Below are 15,131 nucleotides of genomic sequence, written 5' to 3'. Positions count from 1 at the left end.
TCTTTAAAAGCTCCTTCAGAGACAAGTGTTGCAAATAAATGCTGTGATACAGACATCAGATTGTTTTAATGTAATAACCTATTTTTTTGTCCATAATAAATTAATCTAGAAAAAATAAATAAATAAACAGAGTTAAAAAACATTACAAATGTCAGATATGTCTGAAAAAATGTTAAATGAAAGTTAAAAAATAACATATTATTGTGTTTTTGACTAAAGGGCTATGAAAATGTTCTTTTTCCATCAGATTCTGAATTTTTTAAACCTTTAAATTTTATTTCAGAATTTTTAAAAATCATTTTTGATTCTGAATTTTTGGAATCCTTGATTTTGTGCTTACATCTACAGCATGCGTATAAAGGCTGAATGCAAATGCTGACGTTTGCTTGTTTAATTAAAGATTTGAACTTTTTTTTTTTTGTATTTATTAACATGTTATAATTTCTCAATGAGGATGAAATGGCCAAAAATGTCAAACCATAAAATTCCCCAAAGTTTAACCACATTAGGAACATTTTATGAAAATATGCAGCTTTTAAACAAACACAAGCCAGAAAGAATGTTTTTAATTAATTTTTAATAACCAAAATTTAAATATTTAACTCAGAAATGTAAACTGTGAACACAAAGCAGATCAACAGCAAGATAAGCAGAACTCTAGAGACTTTTATGTCTGCAGTCTTACACCAAGAAAACAGAGATGCTGACCGTCTCGTCGTGTTACCGTGACAACGCGCTGGACCATGGATAACATTGTCCGCTTTTTGTAAAAAAGTGATCTCAACCAATGCAATTAAGTTGTGTTAAAACATATTAACAGGTTAATTCGGGTTGATGTGTTGTTGCGTTAATGTTCACAGTCCTACTTTAGATCCTTGATATTCATCTGACCTTAATGCTAAATAAATAAATGATGTTTTTGACAGACATTTGATGTTACAGATTCTCCTAAAACTCACAAAACCTTAAATTAAAGGTTTGATTAATCATAAAATGTATCATTTAACACTATTTGACAAATTCATTGACTTTCTTTCAAAATGATCACCTTATAAACAAACAAAAACCCAGAGAAGAAGAAAAAAAGAAGTTGGGATTCTCCACTAATGTACCACAAAGGAAATCTACCATCATTATTGATTCTTAAGTCATCAGTGTTGTTTTCTAAAACATTAGGAAGGAAACAATATTTTCTCACACATTTGTATTCATAACTTGTGCAATACTGCAGATAAAAAGGCTCCTCCGACACCTGATTACCTCAGATCATCTGAATACATCTTTCATTTCTGCAGGTATTTGTTAGATAATCTAAAGACTTCATGGAGTAAAAAAAATAGCAGCTGGAGAGGAGATTTGACTTCTTCTCCAGAGACCTCTCATCTTCAGCACAGTTTAGCAGTACAGACATCTGCAAGCAATACAAGTCCACTGAGAGATGCAAATATCCAATTGATATTCATCGCACTCGCACAGAAAAAGGCATTTCTGCATGAAAATGCTGGACAAAGTGGAGTGAATCGCTTTGTAGGTTTAACATCCATGTAAAGGAGGAAAAATCTGCTTCTGATTTTCTCTATGGGATCATTTTGTTGTGAAAATCATAAAAAAAATATGTTTGTGTGTCAGCAAACTGCTGTTACGCCTCTCCAGCAGACAAGTATGAGCACCAGTCTCTGTCACTTTCCATTACACTGGAGGTTGCATCATCGAGACTACATTACCTGTTGCGTAAGCATCACCTGCAACCCGAAACTCGGACTCTTGACAGGGAGAACCCAGAGGAGAGGAAAGCCACACAGCAGGAATCACCTGACGACATGTTTAGTACCTGGTAAAACAACACGGTCGGTGTCTGCAATACGATAAGACTTTAAAGGGACGTGTTTCTGAGCACATCAAGGAATTTAACTGCAGCGGTAATTCTACACGTCTCTTCGTTTTAGTAAAGTTTGCAGCAGAATGAGTGCAAATAAAAAATATTTTTTTATTTACAAAGTGATCTCACTCTTGTCGTTGAGGTCAGCTTACACTTAAATGTGTGATATCCCTTTCAGAGCAATGCAGGAGCTGCTTTGAGAGGTGGTGATGGCATCAGGTTTTAGTGTTTTTTTAGTCACGCACTGTGGAAAAATAAAAGGGAAAAAAATAATACCACCTTAAATCTTTCATTTGAACTCAAACATCAAACAGTTGAGACTTTGACTTTATGTGTTAATGGGATCGCTCTTTAAAACCAAGCATGGAATGACCTTTATCATCAATTCTGACCTAATTCCGTGAAAAATTACTATGAAAAGTCCAAGAAAACAAACAATTATGTTTCTTTATTCTTTATTCTATTTTTTTAGTTAGGATTTTTCCTCCTTTGAGCTGCCATTAAGGATGAAATGTATCTTGTGTGAGATCAATAAAGTTTTATTCAAAATTGCACAAAAAAACCCAGAAAGTTTTACAATAAATAAATAGATAATGGGCTTCAAGAGAAAAACAAACCCTTTATTTACCTGTGTTAATATTCAATTTGGTTGTATGAATAAAGAAAAAAGATTACAGTTTTTATTCAACAATTTCATTAATTTAGGGAAATTTTTCATTTACAATTTTTTAAGCAAGCCCCAACTTCTTGTTTTTTATGTCAATGTCTTCAAATACTAGAAAATAAAAATGATTTCAAACTTTTATTTTTTTATAACTCTAGGTTATTTTAATTCATTAAAAGTATGCTATTTTCTGTTATTTATCTATAAATCTATTTATTTTTATTTTAAATTTACATTATGTTTGTATTCCCGTATTGGCTGCTCAGCTTTTATTACTGTATATTGCTTGTAAGATTGTACTACACCCTTTGTTTTGTAATTTTCAGTGTGATATGTAATGTTGAATTTGTTAATAAAGAATAAAAAGGTAAAGCAAGTTTTAATAATTATTTTAACAATGAAATTTAAAAAAAAAAGATACACAAGACTACAAAAACTCATAACCAAGACATTGAAATAACAAAAATAATTAAGAAATTAAGGAAAACTCTCGAAAAAATGTTTACTTTTTCACATTTAAGTGTAGAAATGTGTCACAAAAATCCTCTTAGTCGCCTGTACTTCCCTCATTTGTCCACACGAGGGCAGCATTTCCCGCAGTTCGGCCCTCGCCGCCTTTCTAACTCGCCGCCAGAGCGCGTCATCACTTCCTGAAGCTCACGTTGTCTGTGACGTCAGAGGCGCAGCTCCGGGGACAACTCACCTCCTCAGTTCCTCAGTGTGTTGAGTCGGAGCTCAGCGTGGGCTGGACAAACTTTCCTCCGCTCCTCTTCATCGTCTGCTTTTCGTCCCTTCTCCTCCGCAAACTCGACCTTCCAGCCGTGGAATATGTGGCTCTGAAAAAGCAAGGGGGGCTCTCCTTCCGCCAGCTTTTTTCATGCTTCCTGCGCTCCAGCACTGAGCGCAGTTTCCGGATTTCAACTCAGTGTTTTGGGGAGGATTTTGCTCTGCATGTACTGGGATTTTTCCACCCTTCATCTGCTGTAAACTCAATCCTCCTGAACTGGACAGATGTTTGCAGGAACATGGACTCAGTGAGGCACCAAGGTAAGGCTGTCCTGACCTCTGCAGTCTTGATGTCTCTGACATTTGATTTCATTTCCTCCTTTTATATTAGTCAGAAAAGTGCTTTGACAGCAGCCTTGTTGCTCAGGCCTTCTGGAGGCTGGAAACTTACTTGGACAGCCTCCAGAGGATTTCACTGCCATAGTTTCCATGGTGAAGCTTAAACTGGACAAGCCAGAAATCAACATTCTGTTCAGTCAAGGGGAGATAAAAGCTGTTTTTCTCTTGTTTTTAATAATAAATCCCACTTTTAGAGTGATTCAGACATTTTTAAAATTTTGGTTTTCTTGTAATGTTTAAGAACTAATCATGCAAAGTGATTGGGCATGTTTTTTTCCTCATCTTTTCATGCCATGAGCTGCTTAAACACGTAAAGAATGTGCTCACCGATGTGTCCTTTACATGATTTGATCATTCGTGGAAAACATCTCTGGTGATGGAGGAGTCGACTGGTGCATGAGTTCAGAGTGTTTAGCCTTCAGGCCAAGAAACTCCCACAAAGTAAAGTGGAAAGTGCTCAGAGGGCCGAACAATGACTGAGCTGATAACAGGAATGAGGATAATGTTGAGCCGTTTGTTTTGTTTTCATTATAGAAAGAGGAAAAAGGGGCAAAAGAAGGCAAACTTTCTCTTATTCTTAGTTTTTTATTTTATTTTGTAGATTTAAAAATCTTGTGAGCAAAAGTACATGTTAATCTACACTGTGCGATAATATAAGTCTGGTTTTATGGTTTAATAGCTTTCTGAATACCATTTTATGAGTCATTAGTTGAGCAAATTGGATTTCTCAGAAAACATCCAACAAATAAATAATAAATCAAAATAATATTTTTAGGAAACTTAAAAGTATTTGACTATATACTCATCTATTTTAAGTTTTTTTTTAATTATTATTATAATCAAGCCTGTTTCGTTTATTTACTTCTGAGTTGTGGGTGGGGCTTTTGGTGTGGAAGCTAGCCTCCACTAATTCCCCATCATCCCTTTGTCTACATTGTCTCCCGTTAGCTTGTAGCCCCTCACAACTCCGAGCTAACCTTAATGTAGCAAAAAAAAAAAGAAAAACTGCGAGCGAAATCAAAAGAGATGAACAGCGAGTAAAATTGAGACGTTAATAAATCTATTTGTCTGAAAGTGGATGCATCAAAATTGTTGCTGCATCGCAAACTTCAGCTTTTTCGAACCGCTGGTTTTCATCTGCTTCTGATCCAACACAATTCTAATAAAGGCATACTATTAAATTGCATTTCTTATCAAATCAAACTTTTTTTTTTTTTTTTTATAAAAAGCAATTCTCGTACTTTGTTCAATTTGAAGCACCTTACATTTAAAAAAATAAATAAAAATACACAGTAAAAACCTTCTAAAATAAACTTAAGGCTTGCCTCTGCTATGAGAAAACATTATTTTTTTGGAATCTTTTCATACCATATGTCCTCCATTATGAAAAAGAAAAAGTCTCAAGAACATGTTCAGAACACCATTTTCATTGGACTGGGTTTCAAAAGTCTTGCTATTTAAACACAAGTTTAGAAAAGATTTCTTTCCAACAATTTGTCTTTTGTTTGAGAAAAACATGCAGGAACACAGATTGATTCAAAACTTGGATAAAGAACATTTCCTGCGTGTGAGCTTCAGTCGTTCTCCATCAAATCCACAACTGAAGCTGCTGCCTGTTTTTGTAGGGTTTAGATCAGGTGGACAAACTGCAGAAAGTATTCTGGATTGTTGTTTTTTTACATTCACATGTATTTTTTGAGTCCGACGGTCATTTTTACGATCATTCCAACAACAGCATCTCTCTAATTTGGTTCTATTGGTCATTCTGGCTCTAAAATGAAAACAAAAAACAACAATTTGACATAAAAACTCTAAAATATTCTGTTTTAATCCCAATGAAAACTAATTTTTGTCCACATGTATTTTTTCTCTAATTACCAAAACACACCCGTCTGTCAGATTTTAGAATCTTTGTGGGTCACCAGTCAAAAAGTTTGCCCACCTCTGGTTTTAATGGATTTATCAGAATTTAAAATCTACACATTTTCATCACAAATGATCCATTTGTCCATATATTAGTGGCACCAAAGTGAAACCTAACAGCAGTTTGATGTATTAAAATGGGTCACTTTGCTTCAATAGTTACTGGTTCTGGTTCCTTAAAGTCCAATCATCGTTTGATCTATTTTAAAACCGTTCTCAGAGGTCTTTTAATTATGATTATGCTATTTTTTTTTAGCAAAAAAACAAAAAAACTTGTCGTTTTCTAGGACGTACTTTCTCCAGAAATTCCTCTCTGTACTGTTGGCAGGGAGTACGCCTGCACTGATATCCCATCATCCCTTTGTCTGAATGCTAGCTTACAGCCCCTCACAATCCCAACCTAGCGTTGCCGGGGCAACGGAAATGGTGAGCTATATTGGAGCTATCCAGTCGTACAGTTTTGAGTCAGATATCAGCTCGGATGAGGAAAACGAAGACGTTCATGGACCTATTTATGGAGTCGAACAGAGTATTGTACGTATTTTTTCCTTTGCTGCTGATTCACAGCGATTAGAATAAATAAATATAGTTTGAATCTTAATTCCGTTCATCCTTTAGCATCTATGAATTTTTGTAAGGTAAAAATCCCTTTGGAGATTTAAATTGATGTTTTTTGTCCGTGTGCTGTTAAAAGACCCATCAGCAACAGGAGTGAAAGGGCTCCCTGAAGTCTGTCTGGGTCACCTTCCTTTATCTCTGAATGTGCAGCGAGGTCCGGCCCCCACCGCTCCAGAAACCCAGAGGAAGTCGTCCCGATTGAGCTTTGTCTGCATGCTCAGTCTGACCCAAAGGACAATGCCATCCGCGGCGCTGGAAGCTGCAAGGACAGCCGGATGCAAAACATGCAAAGTGGATCTGTCACCGGGCAGATTTTAATCCATATCTGCTCGGTTTAATTCTGCCACAGAGATGGTGAAGCAACGGAATCTAAATGAAGTTAAATTTGTGGGTTTTTGTTTGTCTTTACTTTGAAAGACTCTTTTTATCATCTCAGGATATAAGCTGACGATTGCTACCAAATAATTAATTTAATCCTGTTTAATTTGATTACTTTTTATCTGATGTTGCATTATTGATGGGCTCAGACGGGTGAATTTTTTCTGCCATTTCTCTATTTGGTAAAATGTAATTCCGTCAAGATCCATCGATTGGATTGGTTTTAAACTCTTTTTTTTTTTTTCTGGAACATCATTTGTTTTTAAAAGTTGAGTCCTGAATAATTCACGAGACTCTTCTAACGCCAACTTTTAAGACTTAAAGGTGAAACCTGAGCCGCTCTAACACAGCTGGTGCTGCTGATACAGAACAGCTAGAGGTTAAATACGAGCAGGCTTTGTTACCCAGAAGGAAATGTTGTAACTTGTTCTTTTACTAGGAGTTCAGTTTTATTTTCTAGTGTTTGATGATTGCTTTAAAAACAACATTTTTCTTTCTTAATGTTCTGTATGTTAAAGTTGGATCCGGCCCCTTTGGTTTTATATCCGGCCCTCCAGATCATTTTATTCTTTTGTTATTACCCCTTTAACACCAGAACTCCAGTGTTTATGTTCATTGATTTACTGTAACTTTTCAACCATTAAGACGATAATTCCTGTAGATTTTGAAGGAGAAAAGCGGCTCGCTCAGCTCAGCTCCAAAAGCCACGCCCCCTCAGACGAGATTTTGGAAACAGAGGCTTCAAATCAACATAAAAAATGGCTTTTTAAGACATTTAGGTTGTGAGCTTTTGGTTAAAACTTCATATCGGGAACATTTAAAAAAAAATGTCATAGGGGAACTTTAAAATTAAGACTTTACACCAAAAATAAATAAATACAGCCTATTTTCCAAAAGTTAATGCTTGGTTTTTTAACTATATGGAGTAGTACTGGGCGATATTGAAAAAATTTGAGTTCAAGATGTAAATTATTTTATATCACAATAACGATATATATCACGATATACCAAAACAAAGTATATTTTCAGTTATTCTCTGAAAAAAATGACAAAAATTTCATTTTTTCAAGTAACATGTAACTGAATCATCACAAATGAGAAACATTTTTTTAAAAGTTCACAACAGTTTAAGTTTCTTAAAAATAAAGTTCAGCAATAAAAATAAAAACGATAGAAGAGAAATGTCACAATATACACTTTTCTATCTCCCACACGATAAGTATCGTCATATCGCCCAGCACTAAGGTGGAGGTGTTCTGTTTAGATACGATTTTTTAAAATATTGTTAGAGCTCAAATATCTGTATAAGCGTTAATGAAGCGCTACATGCCCGCCCTAATTTACACATCATTTTTTAATCTTTAAATGAGTGACGTCAAACATTATTTGTTCAGGGTAAATAAGTCAATGAGTCACTTAAGGAACGGTTTAGGTGACAACATTCTGTTCTGTCGATATTTTAAAATATTTTTAGGCAAAAGTGTTGCAGATGTGGTGTCTCCTGAATATGTCACATACTTCCATGTGTTTTTTCTTTCTAAAGCATTCTCTTGTTTTATTAGAAGTTCTACAATAATGGTTGTATTTGTCTGTAAGTGGATGTATCAGAATGGAGCGGAGCAAGGAGTTTGTGGCCCAACAATTTCAGATTTTAAAACTTTTTTTTTTTTTTTTCAAATTAGATTTTTTGTTTACTCCTGATTCACAATGATTTCAGATACTCAGAAATGCTTTCTTAATCTTACATTTCTCTAAATATGTCCTCCATCATGAGAAAAATGCTATAAAAAATTTGTTGGAATGGGAATTCAACTTATAAACTCTTAAACAATCCTCCAAAAGAAATATAAAATATAAAATAAAATGATGGTGCGAACTACCAGAGATTTTTCATGAAAAGATGAAAATGTATATTTTATTTTTGGAGGATTAATCAAAATTTTCCAAAATTAAGTGATTAAAAGCTCATTTATAAGATTTAATACTTTAAAGTTTTGGATACTCTGTTTTATTTGTCATTTAAACAGACCAGTGTGTTTTTCTGTCCACTTTACGAACAAATCTGTGAAGCAAACCATCTTTAAAACCTTTCCAAACTACATAGGTTTTAATTAATCAAACCTCGTTGGCTAAATTCTCAAAAAAGTTCATCATTTTGACTTTTATGAGCTCATACCTTTTTTTTCCATTGATCTGATTTGATTCCATCAGACGTGTTGGCGAAGTTTGTGATGCAGGTCTTGTGGTGTTTATGTTGCCATAGAACCACAGAACGTGGTCTGCAGGACGGTCAGTCAGCAAATGGACCTGTCATATTGTCCTGCTTCCCAGAATCCGCCTGCGTAACTCCTCTGACTCACATGGAGCCGTCACTGCGCTCGCTTGGCAAACATTCAGCGGACAGGACACCCCCCCGAAACAATGACCTTTTTAAAAAGAGTAAGTCACCTAAATAGCCAAGGTTCTCTCATCGGCCTCTACTTCCTGTCTGAGGTATGATACAGACCTTATCTAATAACACCAAGTTGGATTTAAGGCAGATTACGGGAAATTGTTTCTTTTTACTTTAGATGATTAGATTTTTCTCCTTTAAGACCCAGTCCAATGAAAATAGTGTTTTTAGGATCTTCTTGCAGCAGAGGACATGTATAAAAGAATAAAACTGCATTTATTCCAATTGTGTTTGATCAGGAGGAAATGAAAACAGGATGCTTGAAAAAGCTACGGTTTGTGATGCAGCATCTCCAATTCTAAATCCTCCTTGTGCAAACAAATAGATCCATTAACGTCTTCATGTCTAATGTAGTTCGCTAATGTTAGCTTGGGCTTGTGAGGGGCTGTAAGCTAGCGAGAGAGAGTGTAAATAAAGGAATGCTGGGATATCAAGTCCTGCCCACAACTCAGGCAAAATTATAATGATTTTAGATTTTTTGCTTTAAAAAAAACAGCAAATTCGTAATTAAAAGACTACAAGGAATTCTTTTAAGTTTGAGTGAGTCTTCAAATACACTTTTTAATTAGGTTAATGCCATTTTTAAACAAACCTTAAAAAACTGTGAGCGGCAGACGTTTATTAGAAAATCCCCTCTGAGTTGTCGGTGAAACCGTTGGCGTGGAGCAACCCCAGAGTTTGGAGGAGGGAGCTTGTGGCCCACATGGTGCATTTACTACGTCTTTACGCTGTTTGATAGTTTTACACCGAATGTTCTTCCAGAAAGAGCTCTATATTTAAGGGGGACCGAGACTCGGAGTTCCGTATGGCTACATAAGCTGTGTTTCCACTACACTTATGTGCATAATTTTATTAAAATTCTAAAAATGTAAAAAAAAAAAACAAAACACAATTTTGGATGTGAACAATACTTTGATTTACAGCAGATTTAATCAAATTTCTGCCTCGGCACTAGCGCTCATCATCATCTATCAAAGGAGACATCGGCGTCTTGTTCATGGCAAGCTAAGTGGGAGGGGCTACAGATGAAGACATTTTGGGAAATCGTGGTTGGTGATTTTACAGAGGAGCTGTGGATCCAACAATTCCGCATGACATGCTCAACTTTAGATGAGCTTTTGGAAGCCGCGGGCCCTCTTGTGGCGCCTAGCGTGGTATCCGGTTGTTGGTCACGTGACTCATTTAATCAGAAAGAAGTGTTTTTGCAAAATTGGTCAATGCGCCTCAAAAGCCACCTCCTCCAAGTAGGAAAACGTTTTTAAATTTGCTCTCACAAATCCAATTTGCGCAATTATGGAAACGTAGCTGTAGTTTGGCAGTCTTGTGTGGGTTAGGGTCTTCCTTAGGGACTTGCACTGGATTAAACTCATCGCTACCCCTGCAGTCCCACACCCAGCCAACCAGTACAGTGATTACAAATATTTAATGGAACTATACATTTTTTTGGAACCAAACTGCTGTTTTTTTTTTTTTTTTTTAATTGTTAAGTTGCGCTCTTAAACTCACTGGGAACTGAGTTAACGGCATAACAATTTGTTTCAATTGCTTTTTTTAAGTCTCAAATCAGAAATGATTGCGGGTTCTTTTTATTAATAATACAAGTTTATGTATTTATTTAAAAAGAAACAGGATTGGTTAAGAAAGACCATATTTTAGCTGAAGGCTAGTTTTCATCCATTCATTTAAAAAAGCTCACATGTATAATTCAAAATACATATACAAGCACTTAATTTACATTTATTTGTCAGTTTTTTTTTTTTGTTTCGGGGCAGCATTGGTAATCCCTGAAGACCTCTAATCATATATCCATAAAATTTGGACCCTTTACTTACTTTTTGTGGATTACCTTCTTTGATTGATGGTTTGTTTTTCTATGTGGTGATGCTTACATCACTTCCTCTTATTGCTCTACTTCCTCCCATTTGGTTCAGTCCATCTTCATTTACATCAGAGTGACACGAGAACAATTCGTTTTCTTTTTGTTTGTTTTTTTTAAACTTTTGTCTGAACACAGCCTACTCTCCAAAGAAAACACATTTCAGACTTTAAGTTTTTGTCACTTCCTGTATTGATGACTTAAATTGATGAAAACTCACCAGAGAAAGTCTTAAACTGTAACATAAAACTCATGGATTTCAGGATATTTGATAGTATTCAAATATTTTTTTTTTTGCCTAAAGACGGAGCAAAAGGATTTCTCAAAATACTGAACCTCTTCCGTCGCTGGCTCAAACCTCCCATTTTCTAATTGATAATAAGCAGGTTCTCAAAAAAGCGAACTGTCAGGACCAATTTCAGCCTCAGCTTTGATGAAAATCAGACAAACAGGGAAGCAGCTTTATCTGATCCTCTCCTCCTTCTATAGTCCATGTGTGGCCGCTCCTCTGTGAGTCCTCAGCTTTGGCTTTCTTTTTTTTTTGCAGCTTAAACCCCACGAACTCCCTGAAAACATCTTTAACCTCTGACTTCTCTGGGAGTCCTCGAGTGACGTCAGGAATGAGATCATGCAGCTGCAGAGCAGAACCAGAACTGCAACTCTCTGGAAGCCAAAACATGTTATTTTGGTCATTTGGAGGGTTTCGCTTCCACCATGTCAGTACATTTGAAAGCTTATTCCATAGAAATGTTTTTGTCTTATCAACTTCTTCATGCTGTGACAGAAGAAGATGGCTCTGCCGGTTAAACATTAGCTAGCTTTTATTCAGCAGAGACAGAAATGTGCTCCTCAGTGTTTGAAGCACTTCTGGATGTGCGTCAGGTTTATGGCCTGTCCTCCTTCTGAGGATCAACACGAGCGAGTTAGCATTTGATCTTCAGCGAACGGGCTGCCGTGTTTTCCTCCTGCCAGGACGCGTGTGGAGAGTCGGGCTGGCCATCGGGGAGGCTGGCATCACGCTGGGCATGGGGGGGTGAAGCAGATGGGCCATCTGGTGATTCTCTGGCACGCTGCAGACTCCCCCCGTTTGTGCGTGCACGCAGCAACAGACCGGACGGCGTTGGGAGACCACCTGTCTCGTCTTTCATGCAGCATCATTTCGGTCGGCATAGCTGCAGTGTGAGGATGCTGCCCTGCCTTTCATTTTAAACCCTGTTCTAGCTCTAAATGACCATCCCTCGGGATTGGCGTGCGTGAGATGTTTGTGTTTGCAGACAGCTCCTTTGGTACCTTTCGACTCTGCCCTTCAGGCTGTAAATTGCATAAGCGGCCATCTTTTATTGCTTTTATGAAATGTTTTCAGGTCGAGCCAAAGACAGGAAGTGTTTGTGTTTCTGGAAACAGAATGAACCATTTAACTAAAAGGCTCAGGGAAAATACACTCCTCCATTGATGAGGACTTTTGGAAACAGCATTGAAATAACATTGAAATAGAGAATTAAGTTTTTGTTTTAATATGACTTAATAAATGCACGATTGTTTTTGATAAACAGCATTTCACAGTAGCATCCTATGAATTAAGAACATCAGTGAATGGATATTTTCATTTAAGAAAAATGTTTTTTGTGTTCAGTTTTTTATAATGCAATTTGCTTTTTAGGAAAGTTTGATGTTTTTAAGTTTTTGCTTTATTTAAAAGAAAAAAAATCCATTTTTTTTTCTAACTTTTTGACTACTTTTTTTTCTGGGCTACTTTTTTTTACATAATATCATAACTAGGATAAATTTTAATGCAGCATACAGACAATGTGTTGTGTTTTTTTATTCCAATCTAGGAAATGTCACTTTTATTTTAATTTTCCACATTCTTTTTGGAGTTTTATATTTCTTTGTTTTTTTTCCCACTATATCCTTTGCACATAACACTTTACTTTGCTCTGCTTCACTTTGTGTCATTTCTCTTTCTCTGTTCGGTTTTTCCTTTGAATGAGATGGCCCAATTAATCAGGGGCTGTGTGGTTTTCTTCACCACAAAGTGAAACATGAAATATTGTCCTAACTGTAGAACTGTTGCCTTTTGCTGCAGCTCTGAATTATATGTCACTGCTTTGGCTGTGATTCTCTTGTTCAGTGTGAGCATAAATCATGATAGCAACAACACAGCTGAAAGACCGACTCGGATCAAATTGTTTTTGGTGTATTTAACATGTTTTTGTGGCATTTGTCTGGTGATGGAGGACATATATGTGTAGAAATTTAAGCTCAGAGAGAGCATTTCTGTCCACTTGTGGATGACTGGATTTATGTACGCTTTTGTTTTCCTCGTCTGAGCTGACACCAAAACGGAACGGCTGGATAGCTCCGATATATAACTGTTAGGTTGGGGCTTTGGGGGGCTGTAAGCTAACAGAAGAGCGGACTTGACAACACTGACAGTCAAAAGCAAATTGCTAATAAACCACAACAACATTTTTTATTTTATTAATTTCTGCTAAACGCTCTGAAAACTTTCAATGTCTCAAAAAGGGGATTGGAGTGGGTCTTGTATGGAGCCCCTAAAGGGACATCGAAGAAAAAAAAATTTAAGTAAAAATTTTTTTTTTTCTTGAGACAACTTTTATTGTGAAATTAAACCTGCATCTGTCTTCCTGCGGATCCTGGAGACTTACGGCGTCTGTTCGTCCACAAATGCAAGAAATTCCCTCACCGGCGTCGCATTCGAGTTCGAAAAACTTTCGTTTATGTTTCACAGAAAGGACACGTCAATCTCAGGAGAGAACGAGTTATGGAAAAAAATTAAACTAACAGCACAAATGGGGGGAAAAAATAAAGGCTTTGTGTTAACGCGGCCACCTGCGTCCTGTTTTGTCCGTGTTTTTGTGTATTCGCAGAAGGAAAATGGCACAATCTGGGATGTTGAAAACTTATTTTTTTTCATCTTATTTGCTCTCAGGGTGAAGTTTTGCCGTTCAGAGAGAAGTTGAGCTCTGCGCTCGAGTTCAACAGGCCCACTTCCTGATGATGACAGTAAACATGGGTAAGTAGCATTAGAAAGCAAAGTGCTCTTTAGCAAAACATGTCAACCTGCCACACTTCCTCTTTCACAAACCATAAAAACACTTTAGATGAAAAATATTGTGTTGTGTTGTTAGTGAAAGTAAATATTTCTCAAGCTTAGATCAGATTTCACTTGTTATGATGACTTAGCAGCTTTAAAACTGTCTTTTTTTCATGTTATTTCCTGTGAACAGTCAGAAAAGCCACAGAGGCACACACAGTTTGTGTTCTCCTTGCACAACCATGTCAAATAAAATTTTCCTCCGCACTACATTTGCATGCGGACTGACCTGAAGGCTTCAGATCAGGATCTTTTGATAGGCTTTGCAAACAGAACAAACCGTTGATCCGAAACTTGTTTCTCTTTATTCCAACCGTAGATGACGGTCTCCAAAATGGACCCGGACATCACAGAAACACACAAGGTAAGGTGCAGAAAAATTATTAGTATTGAAGAATTTTTAAGATCTACTGGCATAAAATTGTATTTTTAACATGTTCTTGTGGGATTTTTCTCATGAAAAATATTCCGAAAATTAAGCTTAAAATTGCGTTTCTGAGTATTTATTTATTCAAATTGTAAATTTAAATTAGATGAAGTTTGTGAAAACTTTTATTTGTTCCTCCAACCATATTTTTTGTTTGCTATCGTAAAATCGTTCCAATGATCTTTTAGTTATGATTATGAAGTTTTTAGCCAAATTCAAAAAGCGTTTGTCGTTTTTAAGACATTTATGCACAGCGGCAGTAGCTCATTAGAAATGCAATTCTGGGTTGAGAGCGGGACTGTTAACACAGAGCAACCCGCCCCTCTCCCTGCCACTAAGAGATAACATTAGCTAGCTAGCTAACATTAGCTAGCTAGCTAATGTTAGCTTCAATATAAGTTTTCGTGCTAGCATACAAACTTATTTTAATATATTATATTAACTTATATTAAAGCTCACGCGGAATTTATATTAAAGCTGACATTTGCTAACGCTAATGTTAACTTTATTATAAGTTTGCACGCTCACTTAACCTATATTAAAGCTTATATTAACTTGTTTTAAAGCTAACATTAGCTTCTTTATTTTTGCACCACTAATGTTAGCTAGCTAATGTTAGCCTTAATATAAGTTTGCATGTGAGCTTCAATATAAGTTGATATAAGGTTTAA

At 36.2% G+C, this 15,131-nt stretch overlaps 1 protein-coding gene across 1 annotated transcript in view; it reads left to right on the top strand.

Moving 5' to 3' along the window:
- The first annotated feature begins 3,207 nt into the window (after positions 1-3,207).
- map3k22 (mitogen-activated protein kinase kinase kinase 22) overlaps positions 3,208-15,131 on the top strand; it is a 40,781-nt gene continuing 28,857 nt past the window's right edge. The window contains exons 1-3 of the mRNA XM_024280407.2: positions 3,208-3,590; positions 13,869-13,952; positions 14,353-14,397. Coding sequence (XP_024136175.1) covers positions 13,934-13,952; positions 14,353-14,397 — 64 coding nt within the window. The 5' untranslated portion in view covers positions 3,208-3,590; positions 13,869-13,933. The remainder of the gene's footprint in view (positions 3,591-13,868; positions 13,953-14,352; positions 14,398-15,131) is intronic.

Source organism: Oryzias melastigma, linkage group LG20, assembly GCF_002922805.2.
Source record: "Oryzias melastigma strain HK-1 linkage group LG20, ASM292280v2, whole genome shotgun sequence".
Lineage (NCBI taxonomy): Eukaryota > Metazoa > Chordata > Actinopteri > Beloniformes > Adrianichthyidae > Oryzias > Oryzias melastigma.
The sequence above is the reverse complement of the archived record's forward strand: the minus strand, read 5'-3'. Positions and strand labels throughout refer to the sequence as shown.